The sequence below is a fragment of the Manis pentadactyla genome, chromosome 10 (assembly GCF_030020395.1).
Source record: "Manis pentadactyla isolate mManPen7 chromosome 10, mManPen7.hap1, whole genome shotgun sequence".
NCBI lineage: Eukaryota > Metazoa > Chordata > Mammalia > Pholidota > Manidae > Manis > Manis pentadactyla.
In genome coordinates this window covers 66,171,825-66,193,428 of record NC_080028.1, presented here as the reverse complement: position 1 = coordinate 66,193,428, position 21,604 = coordinate 66,171,825, and the positions used below count along the sequence as shown (strand labels likewise).

At 41.0% G+C, this 21,604-nt stretch overlaps 2 protein-coding genes across 2 annotated transcripts; both read left to right on the top strand.

Annotated features, from left to right (window-relative positions):
• Positions 1-13,210: 13,210 nt before the first annotated feature.
• On the top strand, positions 13,211-18,394 carry LOC130679350 (IQ motif and SEC7 domain-containing protein 2-like). The gene is made up of 4 exons (XM_057487951.1): positions 13,211-13,401; positions 14,363-14,489; positions 16,156-16,669; positions 18,142-18,394. The coding sequence occupies exons 1-4, from the start codon at positions 13,211-13,213 to the stop codon at positions 18,144-18,146; spliced, it is 837 nt and encodes a 278-aa protein (XP_057343934.1). The 3' UTR covers positions 18,147-18,394.
• Positions 18,395-19,079: 685 nt separating this feature from the next.
• On the top strand, positions 19,080-20,885 carry LOC118913446 (uncharacterized). The gene is made up of 2 exons (XM_036887465.2): positions 19,080-20,234; positions 20,543-20,885. Exons 1-2 carry the CDS (start codon positions 19,245-19,247, stop codon positions 20,822-20,824), a joined length of 1,272 nt encoding a protein of 423 aa, XP_036743360.2. The 5' UTR covers positions 19,080-19,244; the 3' UTR covers positions 20,825-20,885.
• Positions 20,886-21,604: the final 719 nt, after the last annotated feature.

Below are 21,604 nucleotides of genomic sequence, written 5' to 3'. Positions count from 1 at the left end.
GCCCGAATCAGGCCATGCCCATAGCAACAGCAAAGATAAACTCCATAGCAGCCGGGCAGGAATCAGAAGTCCTGTCTGCGCGTAGCACAAGCCACTAGAGGTCGCTGTTCTCCCAGGAGAGGAAGGCCACAAACAAACAAGAAGGGAAGTTCTTCCTGCCGTCACACGTCCCAGCTCTGCAAACTATTCCTATCACCATGAAAAGGCAAAATTACAGGCAAGCCAAGAATACAAAGACAACACCAGAGAAGGAGACAGAACTACCCAGCCTTCCTGAAAAAGAATTCAAAATAAAAATCATAAACATGCTGATGGAGATGCAGAGAAATATACAAGAGCTAAGGGATGAAGTTGGGAGGGAGATGACAGATGCCAGGAAGGAGATTACAGAAGTGAAACAAACTCTGGAAGGAATTATAAGCAGAATGGATGAGATGCAAGAGGCCATTGATAGAATAGAAACCAGAGAACAGGAACGCATAGAAGCTGATATAGAAAGAGATAAAAGGATCTCCAAAAATGAAACAATATTAAGAGAACTGTGCGACCAATCCAAAAGGAACAATATCCGTATTATAGGGGTACCAGAAGAAGAAGAGAGAGAAAAAGGGATAGAAAGTGTCTTTGAAAAAATAATTGCAGAAAACATCCCCAAACTGGGGGCAGAAATAATCGAAGAGACCATGGAAATACACAGAACTCCCAACAGAAAGGACCCAAGGAGGAAAACACCAAGACACATAATAATTAAAATGGTAAAGATCAAGGACAAGGAGAGAGTTTTAAAGGCAGCTAGAGAGAAAAAGATCACCTATAAAGGAAAACCCATCAGGCTATCATCAGAATTCTCGACAGAAACCTTACAGGCAAGAAGAGAATGGCATGATATATTTAATGCAATGAAACAGAAGGGCCTTGAACCAAGGATACTGTATCCAGCACGAATATCATTTAAATATGATGGAGGGATTAAACAATTCCCAGACAAGCAAAAGTTGAGGGAATTTGCCTCCCACAAACTACCTCTACAGGGCATCCTACACGGACTGCTCTAGATGGGAGCACTCCTAAAAAGAGCACAGAACAAAACACCCAACATATGAAAAACGGAGGAGGAGGAATAAGAAGGGAGAGAAGAAAAGAATCACCAGAGAGTGTATATAACAGCTCAATAAGCAAGCTAAGTTAGGCAGTAAGATACTAAAGAGGCTAACCTTGAACCTTTGGTAACCTGAATTTAAAGTCTGCAATGACAATAAGTACATATCTTTCAATAGTCACCCTAAATGTAAATGGACTTAATGAACCAATCAAAAGACACACAGTAATAGAATGGATAAAAAAGCAAGACACATCTATATGCTGCTTACAAGAAACTCACCTCAAACCCAAATACATGCACATACAATAAGTCAAGGGATGGAAAAAACACATTTCAGGCGAACAACAGAGAGAAGAAAGCAGGGATTGCAGTACTAATATCAGACAAAACAGACTTCAAAACAAAGAAAGTAACAAGAGATAAAGAAGGACATTACACAATGATAAAGGGCTCAGTCCAACAAGAGGATATAACCATTCTAAATATATATGCACCCAACACAGGAGCACCAGCATATGGGAAACAAATACCAACAGAACTAAAGGGGGAAATAGACTGCCTGCATTCATTTTAGGAGACTTCAACATGTCACTCACCCTGAAGGATAGATCCACCAGGCAGAAAATAAGTAAGGACACAGAGGCACTGAACAACACAGTAGAACAGATGGACCTAATAGCCATCTATAGAACTCTAGATCCAAAAGCAACAGGATATACATTCTTCTCAAGTGCACATGGAGCATTCTCCAGAATAGACCACATACTAGCCCACAAAAAGAACCTCAGTAAATTCCAAAATATTGAAATTCTACAAACTATTTTTCAGACCACAAAGGTATAAAACTAGAAATAAATTGTACAAAGAAAACAAAAAGTCTAACAAACACATGGAGGCTTAACAACATGCTCCTAAATAGTCAATCGATCAGCAAACAAATTAAAATAGAGATCAAGGCATATATGAAACAAATGACAACAACACAAAGCTCCAAATTCTGTGGGACGCAGCGAAAGCAGTCTTAAGAGGAATGTATATAGCAATCCAGGCACACTTGAAGATGGAAAAACAATCCCAAATGAATAGTCTAACATCACATTAGCGAAACTGGAAAATGAAGAACAAATGAGGACTAAAGTCAGCAGAAGGAGGGACATAATAAAGATCAGAGAAGAAATAAACAAAATTAAGAAGAATAAAACAATAGCAAATATCAATGAAATCAAGAGCTGGTTCTTTGAGAAAATAAACAAAATAGATGAGCCTCTATCCAAACTTATTAAGAGAAAAAGAGAATCAACACAAATCAACAGAATCAGAAATGAGAATGGAAAAATCACAACAGACTCCTCAGAAATACAAAGAATTATTAAAGACTACTATGAAAACCTATATGCCAACAAGCTGGAAAACCTAGAAGAAATGGACAACTTCCTAGAAAAATACAACCTTCCAAGACTAAAAAAGGAAGAAACACAAAAGTTAAAAAAACCAATTACGAGCAATGAAACTGAAACGGTAATTAAAAACTACCCAAGAACAAGACCCCTGGGCCGGACAGATTTACCTCGGAATTTTATGAGACACACAGAGAAGACATAATACCCATTCTCCTTAAAGTTTTCCAAAAAATAGGATAAGAGAGAACACTCCCAAACTCATTCTGTGAAGCCAAAATCACCCTAGTACCAAAACAAGGCAAAGAGCCCAACAAAAAGGAAAATTACAGACCGATATCCCTGATGAATGTAGGTGAAAAAATACTCAATAAAATATTAGCAAACCGAATTCAAAAATATATCAAAAGGATCATACACCATAACCAAGTGGGATTCATCCCAGGGATGCAAGGATGGTACAACATTCGAAAATCCATCAACATCATCCACCACTTCAACAAAAAGAAAGACAAAAACCACATGATCATCTCCATGGATGCTGAAAAAGCATTTGACAAAATTCAAGATTCATTCATGATAAAAACTCTCAGGAAAATGGGTATAGAGGGCAAGTACCTCAACATAATAAAGGCCATACACACATAATAAAGGACAAACACACAGCCAACATTATACTGAACAGTGAGAAGCTGAGAGCTTTTCCTCTGAGATCAGGAAAAAGACAGGGATACCCACTCTCCCCACTGTTATTTAACATAGTACGGGAGGTCCTAGCCAAGGCAATCAGACAAAACAAAGAAACACAAGGAATCCAGACTGGTAAAGAAGAAGTTAAACTGTCACTATTTGCAGATGACATGATATTATACATAAAAAACCGTAAAGACTCCACTCCAAAACTACTAGAACTGATATCGGAATACAGCACAGTTGCAGGATACAAAATTAACACACAGAAATCTGTGGCCTTCCTATATACTAACAATGAACCAATAGAAAGAGAAATCAGGAAAACAACTCCATTCACTATTGCATCAAAAAGAATAAAATACCTAGGAATAAACCTAACCAAAGAAGTGAAAGACCTATACCCTGAAAACTACAAGTCACTCTTAAGAGAAATTAAATGAGACACTAGCAAATGGAAACTCATCACATGCTCGTGGCTAGGAAGAATTAATATCATCAAAATGGCCATGCTGCCCAAAGCAATATACAGATTTGATGCAATCCCTATCAAACTACCAGCAACATTCTTCAATGAACTGGAACAAACAGTTCAAAAATTCATATGGAAACACCAAAGACCCCGAATAGTCAAAGCAATCCTGAAAAAGAAGAATAAAGTAGGGGGAATCTCACTCCCCAACTTCAAGCTCTACTACAAAGCCATAGTAATCAAGACAATTTGGTACTGGCACAAGAACAGAGCCACAGAACAGTGGAACAAATTAGAGACTCCAGACATTAACCCAAACATATATGTTCAATTAATATTTGATAAAGGAGCCACGGACATACAATGGCGAAATGACAGTCTCTTCAACAGACGATGCTGGCAAAACTGGACAGCTACATGTAGGAAAATGAAACTGGACCATTATCTAACCCCATACACAAAAGTAAATTCAAAATGGATCAAAGACCTGAATGTAAGTCATGAAACCATAAAACTCTTAGAAAAAAAGATAGTCAGAAACCTCTTAGACATAAACATGAGTGACCTCTTCTTGAATATATCTCCCCGGGCAAGGGAAACAACAGCAAAAATGAACAAGTGGGACTATATTAAGCTGAAAAGCTTCTGTACAGCAAAAGACACCATCAATAGAACAAAAAGGAACCCTACAGTATGGGAGAATATATTTGTAAATGACAGATCTGATAAAGGCTTGACGTCCAAAATGTATAAAGAGCTCACCCATCTAAACAAACAGAAAACAATTAATCCAATTAAAAAATGGGCAGAGGAAATGAACAGACAGTTCTCCAAAAAAGAAATACAGATGGCCGACAGACACATGAAACGATGCTCCACATCGCTAATTATCAGAGAAATGCAAATTAAAACCACAATGAGGTATCACCTCACACCAGTAAGGATGGCTACCATCCAAAAGACAAACAACAAATGTTGGTGAGTTTGTGGAGAAAGGGGAACCCTCTTACACTGCTGGTGGGAATGTAAGTTAGTTCAACCATTGTGGAAAGCAGTATGGAGGTTCCTCAAAATGCTCAAAACAGACTTACCATTTGACCCAGGAATTCCACTTCTAGGTATTTACCCTAAGAACGCAGCACTCAAGTTTGAAAAAGATGCACCCCTATGTTTATCGCTGCACTATTTACAATAGCCAAGAATTGGAAGCAACCTAAATGTCCATCAGTAGATGTATGGATAAAGAAGATGTGGTACATATACACAATGGAATATTACTCAGCTGTAAGAAGAAAACAAATCCTACCATTTGCAACAACATGGATGGAGCTACACGGTATTATGCTCAGTGAAATAAGCCAAGTGGAGAAAGAGAAATACCAAATGATTTCACTCATCAGTGGAGTATAAGAGCAAAGAAAAAACTGAAGTAATAAAACAGCAGCAGAATCACAGAACCCAACAATGGACTAACAGGTACCAAAAGGAAAGAGATTGGGGAGGATGGGTGGGTAGGGAGCAATAAGGGGGGGAAGAAGAAAGGGGGTATTATGATTAGCATGCATAATGGGGTGGTGGGAGAAAGGGGAGGGTTGTACAACACAGAGAAGACAAGTAGTGATTCTACAACATTTTGCTATGCTGATGGACAGTGACTGTAAAGGGGTTTGTGGGGGGTACCTGGTATAGGGGAGAGCCTAGTAAACATAATATTCTTCATGTAATTGTATATTAATGATAACAAAAAAAGAAAGAAAGGAAAGGGGAATTACTCCCTGATAGGATAAAACTAACTGTAAATCAATGATTAATGCATGCTTTAAATATCCTTAATTTTGATCATTTAAAGGGTGTCAAATGATCAGCTATGGAAATACATTTTTCTGATAATATTCCTTTCTCTTAAAAAAAAAAAAAGCAGTTCCTGTGTGGTGACCTCAATAAGTTCTTCACAATGGTATAAAGGGCATATCAAAGTGTGGGCAAAGGGTTTGTTTGTGTTTATACAGAGGATCAAAGCCTAATTTGGCTACCCAGAAAACGAATTAAGATACGATATGAAGAAGAACTTCCAATATCAACATTCTCTGGAAGAGTCATTTCAGAAGATGAACATCAAAAAAAGTTCAACAAAGATCCTGGCGCTGTTGTAGTTCTAGCTGCATTCTTCCCACTGGTTCCTGGACTTGCCATTGGAATGAAGAAGGAGATATCTAAGCTGCTCTGTGCATACAGTAAAACAAATTTGACTGGATCTATACTGTCGGAACTCAACCAGGAATTTGGAGAAGTGCAAGTTGCAGCGCTCCTCCAAAATCTTGCTACTATAGGCTATCTACTGTTAAAAGAACATATGGGATGTGAACAGTTCCCAGGAATGTGTTGTTTTAATTTGTCTGATTTTTCTCAAGCTATTCAAATTCAGTTAGACAATATCCATCATATCATTGATAAGTTTTCACAAATGCCTAGGGTGCTTAACTGGTTTTTTTGGTTTCACTGGAGATGGCTGGTAATTGTTGGTCTGCTTTGGTTATGTAGCTGTATTCCTATTATGTTAATGTGTGTACGCAATTTAATTAGTAGTTTAAAACCTATACATGCTTATGTTACTCTACAAGAAGATATGTCAAAGAAATAATCAATCTTCCCATGTTTTCTTCCGCCTGCTACTTCTATAGCTTTTCTTCTTCCTTCTTAATTACAACCCTTAAGTAGAATTCGTGCCTCATATAGAAATTACCGAGTATCATAATTCTTCCAAGTTGTCAAGATACCTCAAGACAAATGCTGGGTATAGAAGCCACAGGGCATAAATCTGCAAAGAAGTAAAAAGCTAACCTTTTCAAACAATATTGCTTCTCTCTCACTTACCAACTTTACATTTCCCTGTATGGCCCCGGAAGATGACTGGTTAGCCAGAGACGGTAAGATTCCTCAAGGGAGGAACAACCTAAGACAGGCACAGTTGCAGGGGGGCCATCAGGCAAGAAATTGGGGATCAACAGAGGTGAGGCTTAGAACCTCACCCACCCTGTTTTGAGAGAAATCTTCTGCATCCGTGGATGTTTTGTTGCCCTTGTCTAGCTTGGATTAATACTTAGTCTGTAGGCACACACCTGATCATCTACATTTTCCCTCTTACAGCACTAAACTATGTTTTCTACCTTTATCTTGCATCTACCTACCACTTCAGCATTTTATTAAAAGTAATAATAATAAAAATAATAATAATAAGGGAGAAAAGTGGGATTCACATATAAATCAAGTATAAAAATCAAACAAATATTCATATTTGACCTGATTGTTTATAGTTCATAATGCATGATCAAAACCAAAAGTTTCTGTGATGATTGCCCTTGCACTGTTCACCATGTAAGAACTTATTCACTATGTAAGAATTTGTTCACCATGTAAGAACTTGTTCATTATGCTTCAGAAGATTGGAGACTGTTGAGAATTAGGCTTGGTGTTGATTTATGACTGTGCATTGAGTACCCTATAGAGAATTTTATTGTTGTTAACAACCATTTGATCAATAAATATGAGAGATGCCCTCTCAAAAAAAAAATAGAAATAATCATGCATAGCTTCATGTGCTCTACAAAAAGTTTGTCTTTTAAGAATATCAATTATAATACAAAATGCAGTTTGGTGAATTTTCACAAATGCATATACCTAGGGACCTAGTACCTTGATGATCCTGTCACCCCAAAACATTCCACCGTATTCCTTTGAAGTCAATTCCTCTATCCTCACACCCTACTCCCAGGTAACCACTGATTGCTTTCCATCACCAGTTTGTTGCTTTGTGTGTATTCTAGAATTTTATATAATGAAATTACATACTATTTAGGCTTTTGCATCTTATTTATTTTGTTAAACTTGTTTTTGACATTAATCATGTTATGTGTTCCTTATATCAATTAGTATTCTAATCTATGAGTACTTTATAAAGAAATTTACTAAACACATTCTCATTCAGGTCCTTTTTAGACATGCACTTTCTATTACTTCAGGTAAATATCTAGTAGAGAATTTGCTAGGCCACATGATAAGTGTATATTTAACTTTTTAAGAAACTGCCAAAGAGTTTTCCAAGTGTTTGGCCCATTTAAATTCCCACTGGCAGTAAAGGAGTATTCCAATTATTCTGTGTCCTATCCAACATTTGGTATTACAAGCCTTTTAAATTTAACTATTCCAGTGGATGTGCATGGTATCATATTGTGATTTAATTTTCCTTTCCCTCAAGATTAATGATGGTGAGTATCCCTTTATGCCCTTACTGACCATTTGAATATCTTTTAGGTGAAGTGCCCAATTTTTTTTTGTCCATTTTTAAAATTGGGTTTTTGTCATAAGCAACCTTCTTATATTCTGGTACAAGATTTTTGTTACATAACATTTATTGTGAATCACTTTTCATAATATGTGCTTTGCCTTTTCATTTTCTCAGCAGTGTCCTTAAAAAGAACATTATTTTTTTGTTTATGAAATCCCATTTTGTAGTTTATTGCTGTGTAACAGATTGCTCTCAAATTAGGCAGTTTAAATCAATAATACTTATCATTTTACTTGGTTGTGAGGGTCAGTAATCTAGGCGCAGCTAGATGTCTCTGGCTCAGACCTCTCATGAGTCTGCAAAAAAGCTGCTAACGTGTCTGGAGCTAGAGAACCTGTTTTCAACCTCACTCACATGGTTGCTGTCCAGTCTCCAGTTCCTCCTACCTGGGCTTCTCTGTAGGGCTGCTTATAGCAAGGCTGCTCAATTTCCTGAAAGGGTGTCATGCAAAAGAGGGAGGGAGATTGAGAGACAGAGATAGAGAGAGGAAGAGCAAGAGACCAAGACAGAAGCCATAATATCTGATATAACTAAATCTAGAAATGTATGATCACTTCTGCTACAGTCTATTGGTCACATATACCAACCCCAGCACAATGTGAAGGGGATTACACAAGGGCATGAATTCCAGGAAGTACAAGGGAATGACCAGGACCATCTTGGAGACTAGGTACCACATATATTTATTAATATTTTCTTTCATGGTATTGCTTCTTCTACCCTACCTATGTGAACTTGACCTACCCTAACATCACAAAGATTTTCTCCTCTGTTTCCTGACATGAATTTTGTTTTTAGCATTTCTGTTGAGGACAATTATCCATTTTAAGCTGCCTTTTACTTTCTTTCCTCTTTTTTTTTGGTATGGTATGATACAATGGTTGAGGTTTCATTTACTCCATAGGAATTTCTAGTGGTTCCAGTAAAACATTATAACTTCCCTATGTGAATTATACTAGCACAAATTTCAATAATTGACAAGATTTCTTTTTTCAGTAAAACTGAAAAAACTCCAACCATTTTTCACATCCTCACAGATAACAACTATCATCTTTGGAGAAAATATATAGTGACTTGTAGGCACTGGTGAGTGGATCAAAATTAGGAATACTCTGAAAGGAGAGTCAAAACATGGATGAAGTTGCTCTTTAACAACTTTTAGCGGATGAGTGGATAGAACAAACTTCCATGTAGGATGGTTGAAACCTTAATAAAGACTACCTGACATCAAGAAAGAAAATGAAAGATTTTGGGGCAAATACAGCCACTAGAAAGTGAAGGCAAAGTGGGTGAGACTGAAAGCAGAAGCCCATGTTGTGTATATCAACTCTGAAAAAGCCTTTGGTTGACCGCTTGAGTCATGCATAGATAGGGTACAGTCCAGCTAAAATAAAAAATAAAATAAAATAAATCTAAAGACATGGTTGCCACCTAAAAGCAGAGTTTACAATTTTAGTCCAACCAAGTTAACAACCATTGGATACTTATATATAAACACTCTTTGGAGAACTCCCCGAGTCTCCACAAGGAAATATTAATAGTTTCCAAAATTAAATGAAAAATTACGTAACAACTGTGAACCAAAAAAATGTGCTCTTATTTACCAGAAAAAGTAATGAATTGAGACCAGCTCTGAGATCACCCAGATTTTGGAATTAACAGATATGGATTTTAATATTGTTACCATACCTATGCTCAGTGCAGTAAAGAAAGATGTGTTCATAAAAATGAAAATATTTGAAACATCAACAGAGCAAAAATATAAAATGGAAATTACAGAACCAAAAAAGTTACAACATTTAAAATTAAACAAAAAAGTACACTGTGTTCTTAACAGCATAATGGAATTTCATAATGAAGAAATATCAATAGAAATAAACAAATATGAAGAACAGGGAGAAAAAAATTTGAAAGAAATTGTGCAAATCTAAAGAACGTGAGGGAATATAATACAAAGTATAACATATGTTTAAGAGGAGTAGTGGAAGATGGACAGAGAAAATGGGTAGAAAATACATTTCAGTGTATCATAATATGAAAGCCAGAATTTTTCCAAAAATAATGACGTAATAAATCTCCCTTATCTACAGGGAATACCTTCCAAGACTCCCAGTGGATTCCTGCATGTGGACAGAACTGTAACTATACACACACACACACACACACTCTATGTTTATATATATATGTGTGTATGTGTATATATATATATGTGTACACTATGTGTATATATAGATATACTATGTTTTTTCCTATACATATATAAGTATGATAAAGTTTAATTTATAAATGAGGCGCAGTAAGAAATCAATAATAATAATAAAACAGAAAAATGTATGGTAATAACTGTTATGTGAATGTGTACTTTGTGGTATGTGAATGTGTACTTTGCTTACCCTCCTTGTGATGAGAAGAGATGATAAATGCCTATGTGATGAGATAAAGTGAGGTGAATGATGTAGGCATTGTGATGGAACATTAGGCTACTATGGACGATCTGTCAATGAGTCAGGTGGATCAATCTGTTTTGGGACTGTGGCTGACCTAGGTAACTTAAGCCAAGTTAAATGAAACCATGGATAAGGAGGAACTACTGTAAGTGTATTAACTCAAGAGGCTCAGTGAACCCTGGACAGGTTCATATGAAGAAAAATATGGTATTTACAAAATAATCAAAGTGACAAAACTTAAATATAAAGGGAATATCTGAAAAGCAGCCAGACAAAAATGAGAGATTACATACAGGGCTACAATCCTTGAATTACTGCTGACTTCTCATCAGAAAAATATGAAGGCCAGAACATTAAAATACTGATAAAACATAATCAAATAATTATTTTATACCATAAAAACACTCTTTAAGAATAAAAGCAAAATAAAAACATTTTCTTACAAAATAAAGATAACAGAAGTGGTCAGCAGCAAACCTGCACTACAAGAAATACTAAAGGAGTTTCTCAAAGCTGAAACAGGTAACAGAAGTAAGTAACCTGGATCACCAGGAAAGAAAAAAATGCTAATGATTAAAGGGTCAATTCATCAAGTAGATATAACAATTGCAAATGTGTGTGTAAATATGTCCATGAAGCAGCTTTTAGAGATTTAAAGGAAAAATAAACAACTTATTTGTCTACTGAAATAAACCATAACTATGACAATTACCATTATGGGCATATAAACCCATCTTTCAGGATTTAATAGATCAAGTATATTTTAAAAATTGGTAATTGAAAAACACTATGAATATATTGACCTAATTGATACTTACAGAACACTATGTACTACAACCACAGCATTAAAGTTTCCAAATCTTCATAGTGCATCAACCAAGTAAAGTATATGCTAACCCTTAAAATGAGTGTCAACAATTTCAAAGGATTGAAATTACTTCTCTCTAATACAAAAGTGAAAAATAAAAATTCCCAGGGAACACAGAAGGTATTTCAAGCTTCACAAAAATAAAAACAATGTACCAAAATATATATCTGTTTAGAAATTCCCCCAAACATTTAAAGCCTAAAATAAGACAATTTTAGTAATCCACAGGTCAAAACAAGAGATCAAAAGCGAATCTAGGAAATACTATGAACTAAAGGAAAATGAAAACACGCATATCAAAAACTGGACATAGCTGTTAAAGACAAGGAGGCCATTACTGAGGTGTCTCTAACTCCTTGGTAGTCTTGGTAAAACTGAAACCTAAGCCAGAGTAACGTCTTGTAAATTCACTGAAAGCCCCTGATGAACAAAGGTTAAACACAATGCATCACAACCAACCAACTAGGCTTTCCAAAATAAGGCAACCATTTAAGATACAGCCAATCAAACTATCTCCTTGCTTTTCTTCTAGGTCCGCTCTATAAAAAATCTCCCCAGCTCCAGTCTGCGGAGTGGTCCCAACTACTTTTGGTTTATTGCAGCTTTATCAGAACTGTAGTTTGTTTAAATAAACTCTTGAAACTTTTAATGTGCCTCAGTTGGTCTTTTAACATAGCTAAAGAGGTAGTGATATTTTACAGCCCTTAATGTCTATATAAGAAAAAAGGTTTCAAAATAAATGACTTCAACTTCCACCTTAACAAGGAAAAGATAAAATTAAAAGTCATAGTAATTAGAATAAATTAAATAATAAAGACCAGACTGAAAATAGATGAAATATGAAATTAAGACAATGCTAACAATCATGAAATCAAAAGATGGCTCTTTGAGATCAATAAAACTGATACAATTCTAGACAGGATGATAGGACAAAACACTCCACAAATTAATAACATCTTAAATGAGGGCTTACATCAATTCTACAGATAGTAAAAAAATGTGAAGGGGATATTACTGATTTTAGCCAATTCATTATACAACTATAAATTCCTTTAAAGACACAACTATCACAGATCAACTACAGAAGTTAAAGAAAATCTGAATAGACCATATCTATTAAGGAAATTTAATTTGCAGTGAAAATATTCACCCTCAAAGAAAACTGCTAGCCTAGTTTACTCAACTATTAAATGCTATCAAATAATAACAGAATTATTCATAGCAATTCCACACAAACTTTTACAGGTAATTTAGGAGGGAATAATTCCCAATTTATATTATAAGGCCAGAATTATCCTGACAACAAAACCGGTCAAATATGATTACAATTAAACTATAGAACAATATACCTCATGAACACTGATGAAAAAATTACATACAAAATTTTAGCAAACAGACTCCAACTGTAAAGAAAGATAATTAATTAATATCAAGTTGGTTTTAACTCAGGAATGAAAGGTTGACTTAACATTCAAAAGTCAATTGATGTAATTCACTGTATTAACAAACAAATTTTTTTTAAATTGATCATTTTAAAACACCAAAAATATTTTGGCAATATCCTGATAAATGATACATTCCTGATAAAATATATCAAACTAGGAAAAGAAAAATACTTCCTCAACCTGATAAAGAGCATTTATTTTGTTTTTCTCATGGATATTTATTAGTTTCAATTTTAAATACATATATATAGGTATATATATAAAATCACCCATGTCGTTTGAATATTTTCTTGTTTTAACAAACCCCAGAGACATTCTGGAACTTAGAACGTTTTAATAAATTTTAATAAACCCCAGAACCTTTCTGGGCTTCAGAGCTTTTGTGGGAACAAGACAGATTAGGTAGGTAGATTCGATTAGGTAGGTAGGTGGGTAGCTGGATAGATGACAGATAGACATAAAAATAACGTTTGGATCAGAGCGCTGTGCGCAGAGCGGCGCCCGAATCCTGCTGACTCACCCGAGGCCGACGGCAGTGACCGACAGAAGGGGGAACCGCCGAGGGTTCCGCAGCCGCGCCCCGCCTGTGCCCGCCTAGTCCAGTCGGCAGTCAGCTTCGGTCACCATTCCTCCTCGTCAGAAGCTGTTAAAAATGATTAAAGAAGACAACTGAGGTGATACAAACAAACGTTATTTAACACTTTACAAAGTGGACAGTCTCCTTCCTGGGAATAGCAAAACATGTCAGAAGGCAAGAAATTTTTTATGGGATAAAGAATAAAGAGCAAGGAAGAGAAAACAAGAAAATACCTGACTGGGTGGGGCAGCCTTCTTTTGTGGTGAGAAGGCGGGAATCGGCGCGCATTTGGGAATAAGCCGACAGCTCTCCTGCCTTTCGCGACAAGGGCGCCTGCACGGGCCTTGATCTCTGTTTCTGATGAGTGACAGAAGCCCAGGGCAGGAGCTGAGCCATTTTGGGCCCAGACGGTGTTTCCTACTAACACTAAGGTGTGCTTGCAGCCCAGGGTGTGAGAGAGCAGCTTACGGGTTTTCCCGGGCCACACGTGGATCAGCGCCACCAGGTAGTGTAAGACCCAACGGCCTTATTCCGGTCTGCGCTTCCCCCCCAGTGAGGAGACGAAGGCCACGGCAGATCGATGCAACAAGCAAGAGGTTTATTGTTATTCCAGCTAGCTGGGGTCCAAGTGTCTGCCCGACACAGCGGGTTTCAACAAGGACCCTGAGCACTCAAAACCAACGGTTTATATGGCATTTTCAAAACACTTAACTCTTAGTAATTTTCCAAAGCTGCACATTATCTTTGCAAGACATACATCCTGGGGTTAAGCGAGAGCAAGATAAGACCATTCCTCAATTGTTAGGGAGGTTCTGCACGATAAGCTTGGTATGTAGGATTAACTGACCAAGGTTAGCTGACCGAAGGCCACAGCTGCCCCCAACCCGGTGTTCATGATTAACTTGTTTTCCAAGGCCTTACCCAGTTCCAGTTTTTTTTCTTTTAAGTCACAACCTCAGAAAACTGCTTCTAGGCCTTAAAGTGGCTACTCTTATGCTAACTTATTCTCATTCTTACAGTAGGCGGGAGGTGACTGGCCTGCAGGCGAGCTGCGAGCATGCTCTGCGATTGCGGAGAAAAGGGGAGCCCTGGGGGCCTCTGCATCTCCTGACGGAAGTGTCAGTGGGGCCTCGCGGGCCTGACTCAGTAAATAGTTGCCAAATGAATACATTGTGATAATAAATGAACAGTCTTCCGTTCATTCCATAAATATTTATGGCGAGTAACTATGTCTCACACACTAATGTAGGTGTTGGGCTGCCACAGCAGTGAACAAAATAGGAACATGCCTATCTCAACGGAGCTTAGATTCTTGTATGGACACAAGCCAAATGCATATAAGTAAGTAAAGTAAGTGTATCAGATTGTGGTAATGCTGTGTGAAACGGTGGGTTGTAAGAATGAGAATAAGTTAGCATAAGAGTAGCCATCTTAAAGGCCTAGAAGCAGTTTTCTGAAGTTGTGACTTAAAGAAAAAAAAACTGGAACTGAGTAAGGCCTCGGAAAACAAGTTAATCATGAACACCGGGATGGGGGCAGCTGTGGCCTTCGGTCAGCTAACCTTGGACAGTTAATCCTACATACCAAGCTTATCGTGCAGAACCTCCCTAACAATTGAGGAGTGGTCTTATCTTGCTCTCGCTTAACCCCAGGATGTATGTCTTGCAAAGATAATGTGCAGCTGTGGAAAATTACTAAGAGTTAAGTGTTTTGAAAATGCCATATAAACCCTTGGTTTTGAGTGCTCGGGGTCCTTGTTGAGACCCGCTGCGTCGGGCTGACACTTGGACCCCAGCTAGCTGGTCTCTAAATAAATTCCTCTTGCTTATTGCATCAAGAGACGCCTTCTGTGAGTGATTTGGGGCGGCGTCCTCCTCTGGGGGAATCCAATATTTGGGGGCTCGTCCGGGATCTGCGCTCACCCCGCTTCACTCCCGAAGTCGCTCTTGGAGGAAGAGGTAAGATTAGTGGCGCCTTGGGTTGTCTGTATTCTGTTTTCTGTTTTTCAGTGAGACTGGTCAGAATTCTGAAAGGGTACCCGTTGTCTGGCAGCCGTCCCGGTCCCGTAAGGGGTCGCGACTGTGGTCGGTAGATGTACTAGGAGCACCGCAGGCTGCAACCCTGGGGGACGCCTCGGGGAGGTTGGGGGGCCAGGGACGCCTGGTAGCCTCCTGTCTGTTTTTCCGGCAAAGTGAACCTGATGAGATAGGGTTGGTTTTTGGGCGCCGAGAGTATCAACCCTCTGATTCCTTTCGGTTTCTGTTTGAGACTCTGAGAAGAACTAAACGCGGCCGCTGTGTGTCTAATTTGTGTGTGTCTTTGTTTTTTGTGTCTTTTACATGTCTAATTATTGTTATACTGACAGTGGGACAGGCAGTGACGACCCCCCTTAGCCTGACGTTAGATCATTGGACGGAAGTCAGAGCGAGGGCACATAACTTGTCAGTAGAAGTGAAAAAGGGACCTTGGCAGACTTTCTGTAACTCCGAATGGCCCACCTTCAATGTTGGGTGGCCCTCGGAGGGGACTTTTGATCTCCCCACTTTATTAGCAGTAAAAGCTGTTGTCTTCCAGGATTCGTCTCAAGGACACCCGGATCAGCAACCCTACATTGTAGTCTGGCAAGAGTTGGTGGAGAACCCCCCACCCTGGGTAAAGCCCTGGGTACAAAATAAAATGGGCCCTCGAATTTTAACTGCCCAGACTCAACCTCAGAAAAAGGAAAAAGAAACTACCAAAGTTTACCCCGATACTCAAGATTTGCTTATGGTTGATGATCCCCCTCCCCCTCCTTACTCTCCCGCCCCTACAGCACCCCCCGGCGCCCCCAGCCCCGGCACTCCCGGCGCCCCCAGCCCCAGCACCCTTAGTCCCTGATGCTGAGGCAGTGGGGCTGGCTCCAGGACCTGCCCAGGGAACTCGGCGCCGCCGAGGGGCCACCTTGGACCCACCGGGTATTTTTCCTCTCCGGTCTTATGGAGTTCCCATCCTTGGGGAAGAAGGGGACCCGCCTTTCCAACCTCTGCAATACTGGCCCTTCTCCTCTGCTGATTTGTATAATTGGAAAGCTAACCACCCGCCCTTTTCAGAGGAACCGCAGAAACTAACTGGTCTGGTAGAGTCCCTGATGTTTTCCCACCAGCCCACCTGGGATGACTGTCAGCAGCTTTTGCAGGTGCTCTTCACCACGGAAGAGAGAGAGAGGATTCTCCTGGAGGCACGAAGGAATGTGCCTGGAACCAACGGGCGACCTTCGCAACTCCCTCATGACATAGAGAGGGGGTTCCCGTTGACTAGACCCAACTGGGACTTTAATTCTCCAGAAGGTAGGGAGCGACTAACCATCTATCATCAGGCTCTGGTGGCAGGTCTCCGTGGGGCCGCAAGACACCCCACCAATTTGGCCAAGGTAAGAGAGGTCAGCCAGGGAGCCACTGAAGCACCCACAGTATTCTTAGAGCGCCTGATAGAAGCCTTCAGGCGGTATACTCCCTTTGATCCCACTTCTGAGGGGCATAGTGCTTCAGGGGCCCTTGCTTTTATCGGACAATCGGCACCCGACATTAGAAAAAAGCTTCAGAGACTAGAAGGCTTACAGGATTTGTCGCTGAGGGATTTGGTGAAAGAAGCAGAGAAAGTTTATCATAAGAGAGAGACTGAGGAAGAGAAGGAGTTAAGGAAGAAAAAGGAAAGGGAAAGTAAAGAAGAAAAAAGGGATAGGAAGTATGAGAGAAATTTAACAAAGATCTTGGCCGCAGTAGTAGAAAGTAAGGGACGCCCGCCCTCTAGTGGTAGAACTAGTAAGGCAGGGTCCCTGGGCAACCGACCACCTTTGGATAAAGATCAGTGTGCGTACTGCAAGGAGAAGGGGCATTGGGTGAAAGAATGCCCTAAGAAACCACCGCGGGGACCTCCGAAGAAGGTGTTGTCTCTGCTAGAAGATGAGGATTAGGGAAGACGTGGCTCGGAGCCCCTCCCCGAGCCTAGGGTAACTCTGAAGGTGGAGGGGCAACCCGTTGAGTTTCTGGTAGATACCGGTGCTCAACATTCAGTACTGACCCAAGCTAGAGGCCCCCTTTCTAGTAAAAAGTCTTGGGTGTTCGGGGCCACGGGTCAGAGACAATATGCATGGACTACCCAAAGAACAGTGGACTTAGGAGTGGGACAAGTAAACCACTCATTCCTTGTTATACCGGAATGCCCTACACCCTTGTTAGGAAGAGACATCTTGACCAAAGTCGGGGCCCAAATATCCTTTCAGGCTGAAGATACCCGAGTGACTGATAGAGAGAAGAAACCTTTGGGCCTAAGTATTCTGTCCATAAGATTAGAAGACGAGTACCGCCTTTTTAAGGAAACAGAACCCTCCCGAGTTAATCAAAGGTGGCTCAACCAGTTTTCAGGGGCCTGGGCGGAGACAGCAGGTATGGGGCTTGCTGTAAATCAGCCCCCGGTGGTCATAGAATTGAAAGCCTCAGCCTCACCAGTAACTGTGAGACAATATCCAATGAGTAAAGAAGCCAGAGATGGAATTAGGCCCCATATCCAGAGGCTCATAGAGCAGGGGATATTAGTAAAATGTAAATCCCCATGGAACACTCCCTTGCTGCCTGTAAAGAAAGCGGGAACAGGAGATTATCGACCAGTGCAAGATTTAAGAGAAGTTAATAAGAGAACACAGGACATTCATCCCACTGTGCCGAATCCTTATAACCTGCTAAGTTCTCTGGCCCCAGAAAACACTTGGTATACAGTCTTAGATTTAAAAGACGCCTTCTTTTGTTTGTGCCGGCACCAGAGTAGCCAACCGCTGTTTGCTTTTGAGTGGAAGGACCCCTCCACAGGAACTACTGGACAATTGACCTGGACTCGCTTGCCACAAGGATTCAAGAATTCACCTACCCTCTTCGACGAGGCTTTACACCAGGACTTGGCCTTTTACCAAGCCTCCAACCCACAGGTAACCTTGTTACAATATGTTGATGACTTGCTGATAGCCGCCCCTACACAAGAAGTCTGCCAAGAGGCCACTGAAGCCCTTTTGACTGAACTTGCTAGCTGGGGTATAGAGCATCTGCCAAAAAGGCACAGATCTGCCAACAACAAGTGACTTATTTAGGGTATTCCATGAGAGAAGGGAAAAGGTGGCTTACTGAAGCCCGAAAGCAGACTGTGACGCAGATCCCGGTCCCTACTACTCTGTGCCAAGTCCGCGAATTTCTGGGAACAGCAGGGTTCTGTAGATTATGGATACCTGGATATGCCACCTTAGCCGCCCCCCTGTACCCCCTAACCAAAGGGGCAGCCCCGTTTGTTTGGGGACCTGAACAGCAATAGGCCTTTGATGAGATCAAGAAGGCCCTCCTGTCGGCACCTGCTCTGGCCTTGCCAGACGTGACTAAGCTGTTCGTCCTTTTTGTGGATGAACGGAGTGGAGTGGCTCGGGGAGTGTTGACCCAGCAATGGGGACCTTGGAAGAGACCTGTCGCCTATTTGTCAAAAAAATTAGACCCAGTAAGTAGCGGATGGCCTGCCTGTTTGAGAGTAGTGGCGGCCGTGGCCCTCCTAGTTAAAGATTCTGACAAACTGACACTGGGACAGAAACTTACTGTGGTTGCTCAGCATGCGTTGGAGAGTGTAATTCGGCAGCCACCCGAAAGATGGATGTCGAATGCCAGAATGACTCACTACCAAACCTTACTCCTGAATCGTGATCGTGTGGAGTTTGCCCCCCCTGCCATTCTAAACCCGGCCACTCTGCTTCCCAATTCGGGGAAGGAAGTGCTTCATACCTGCCAGGAAATCCTGGCTGAGGAGACAGGCACCCGCCAGGACTTGCAAGATCAGCCCTTAGGAGGACCGGGACTCCTGACTTGGTATACGGACTGGAGCAGTTACATCATGGATGGTAAGAGAATGGCTGGAGCTGCAGTAGTAGATGATGACCGGATTATAAGGGCCAGTGGACTCCCAACGGGCACCTCTGCACAGCGAGCAGAACTCATCGCCCTGACTCAGGCCCTAAGGATGGCAGAAGGTAAGAGACTTAACGTCTACACTGACAGCAGATACGCCTTTGCCACTGCTCATATACACGGGGCTATTTATAGACAGAGAGGGCTGTTAACTTCTGCCAGGAAAGATGTTAAAAACAAACAAGAGATTTTAGATTTGCTAGAAGCCATCCATAGGCCTAAGGAAGTAGCAATAATACATTGCCCTGGACATCAGAAAGATGACTCTCCAATAGCTCGAGGAAACCGGAGGGCAGACCAAGCCGCAAAGCAAGCGGCTCAGGGAATGAACATTTTGCCCCTCCAAGTATGTCCGGAAGCCACCCACATTAAGAGCTTCCAGTATACACCTGAAGATCTCGTTTGTATAAACAAATTAGGGTTCAAAAATTTCTCGCCCCAAGAGATATACAAGTCTGAAGAAGGGAAAGTTGTCCTGCCCCAAAGAGAGGCAGAGGAATACTTAAGGCAATTACATCAATTGACACATCTGGGAGCAAAAAATCTAAAAACCTTGGTTCGAGACTCCCCTTATCATGTTATTGGATTAGGAAAATTGGCTGACGAGGTTGTAAAAAATTGTGTACCCTGTCAATTAGTAAACGTAAGCAAAAATCAAGCAATATCTGGAAAAAGACTTCAAGGAGATCGCCCAGGAGCTTATTGGGAAGTTGACTTCACTGAAATTAAGCCTGCTAAGTATGGATATAAGTACCTTCTAGTTTTCCTAGACATATTTTCAGGATGGACAGAGGCATTCCCCACAAAAACTGAGACAGCCCAGACGGTGTCTAAAAAGATCCTTGAAGAGATATTTCCCAGATTTGGGATCCCAAAGGTAATCGGCTCCGACAACGGCCCTGCCTTTGTTGCCCAGGTAAGTCAGGGATTGGCCAAGATCCTGGGGACGGATTGGAAATTGCATTGTGCATACAGGCCCCAGAGCTCAGGACAGGTAGAAAGGATGAACAGAACTCTAAAAGAGACATTGACTAAATTGTCCATAGAGACTGGCTTATGTAATTGGTTGGTCCTCCTTCCCTTTGCCCTGTTTAGAGACAGGAACACTCCCGGCTGCTTTGGACTAACGCCTTTTGAAATAATGTTTGGGGCCCCGGCCCCGCTTCAGTCAGCACATCTTCATACATTCCCTGAGTGTGCAACTAATAAGTTTTTGCTTGAAAGGTTACGAGCCTTGGAGGCTGTGCAGAAAGAGGTGTGGGCCTCCATCAAGGAAGCCTATCGGCCAGAGGACCTCTCAGTGCCTCACCAGTTCCAGGTGGGAGACCCCGTCTACGTGAGAAGGCACCAGACAGGAAACCTCGAGCCACGGTGGAAGGGACCTTTCATCGTCCTCCCGAATACTCCCACAGCTGTGAAAGTGGACGGCGTCTCTTCCTGGATACACGCTTCACATCTAAAGAAGGCACCCCCGTCGGACTCGGACTGGCGAGTAACTCGGACTGATAATCCTCTTAAGCTTCGCTTGTGTAAAAGGAACTATGTTGTTAGTAATTCTAATGCTCCTGCTGTTTCCATCCCCCCAGAGCCTTAATCCTCATGTCCCTTATCTGCTTACCTGGAAAGTAGGAAATGGGCAGACCCAAGAAGAGTATAATCACACCACCCATATTGCCCCTTTGGGCACTTGGTTCCCGGACTTATATTTTAATTTAGATAAAGTAGCTGACATAGATGGGATGGGAGGAGGAGACTGGCGGAAAAAGCAACGCCGAGTCTCTGTAAGTAGGAATGGATTTTATGCATGCCCAGGGTTTCGAACGGGAGCAGAAAGACAGAATTGTGGAGGAATTGAGTCCCTCTACTGTGCACAATGGAGCTGTGTCACTTCCAATGATGGAGAAAAAAAATGGGTTGTGAGCCCGCAGCTTATCCACCTTTCCTTTGTTAGACCATGCACTCGAGTGAAGTACAGCCCCAATTGTAACTTACTTAGACTCAACTTTACAGAACAGGGAAAGAAAGACCCCCGATGGGGAACAGGAGGGTTGACTTGGGGACTGTATCTCCACCAGACACCCCCGAGTGGAATCCTTCTACGAGTGCGACTCAGCGTCCAGGCCCTTGCAGCTGCTCTGATAGGACTTAATACTGTCCTACGAGATCAGCTGCGTCTTCCAACACCTACTCCAAAGCAGTATCCCATCATTATGACTACTCACCCCCAGCCCTCCATATCCCCTCCTAACCAGGTGGTTCCTTTTATTGGTACCGGACAGCGCCTCC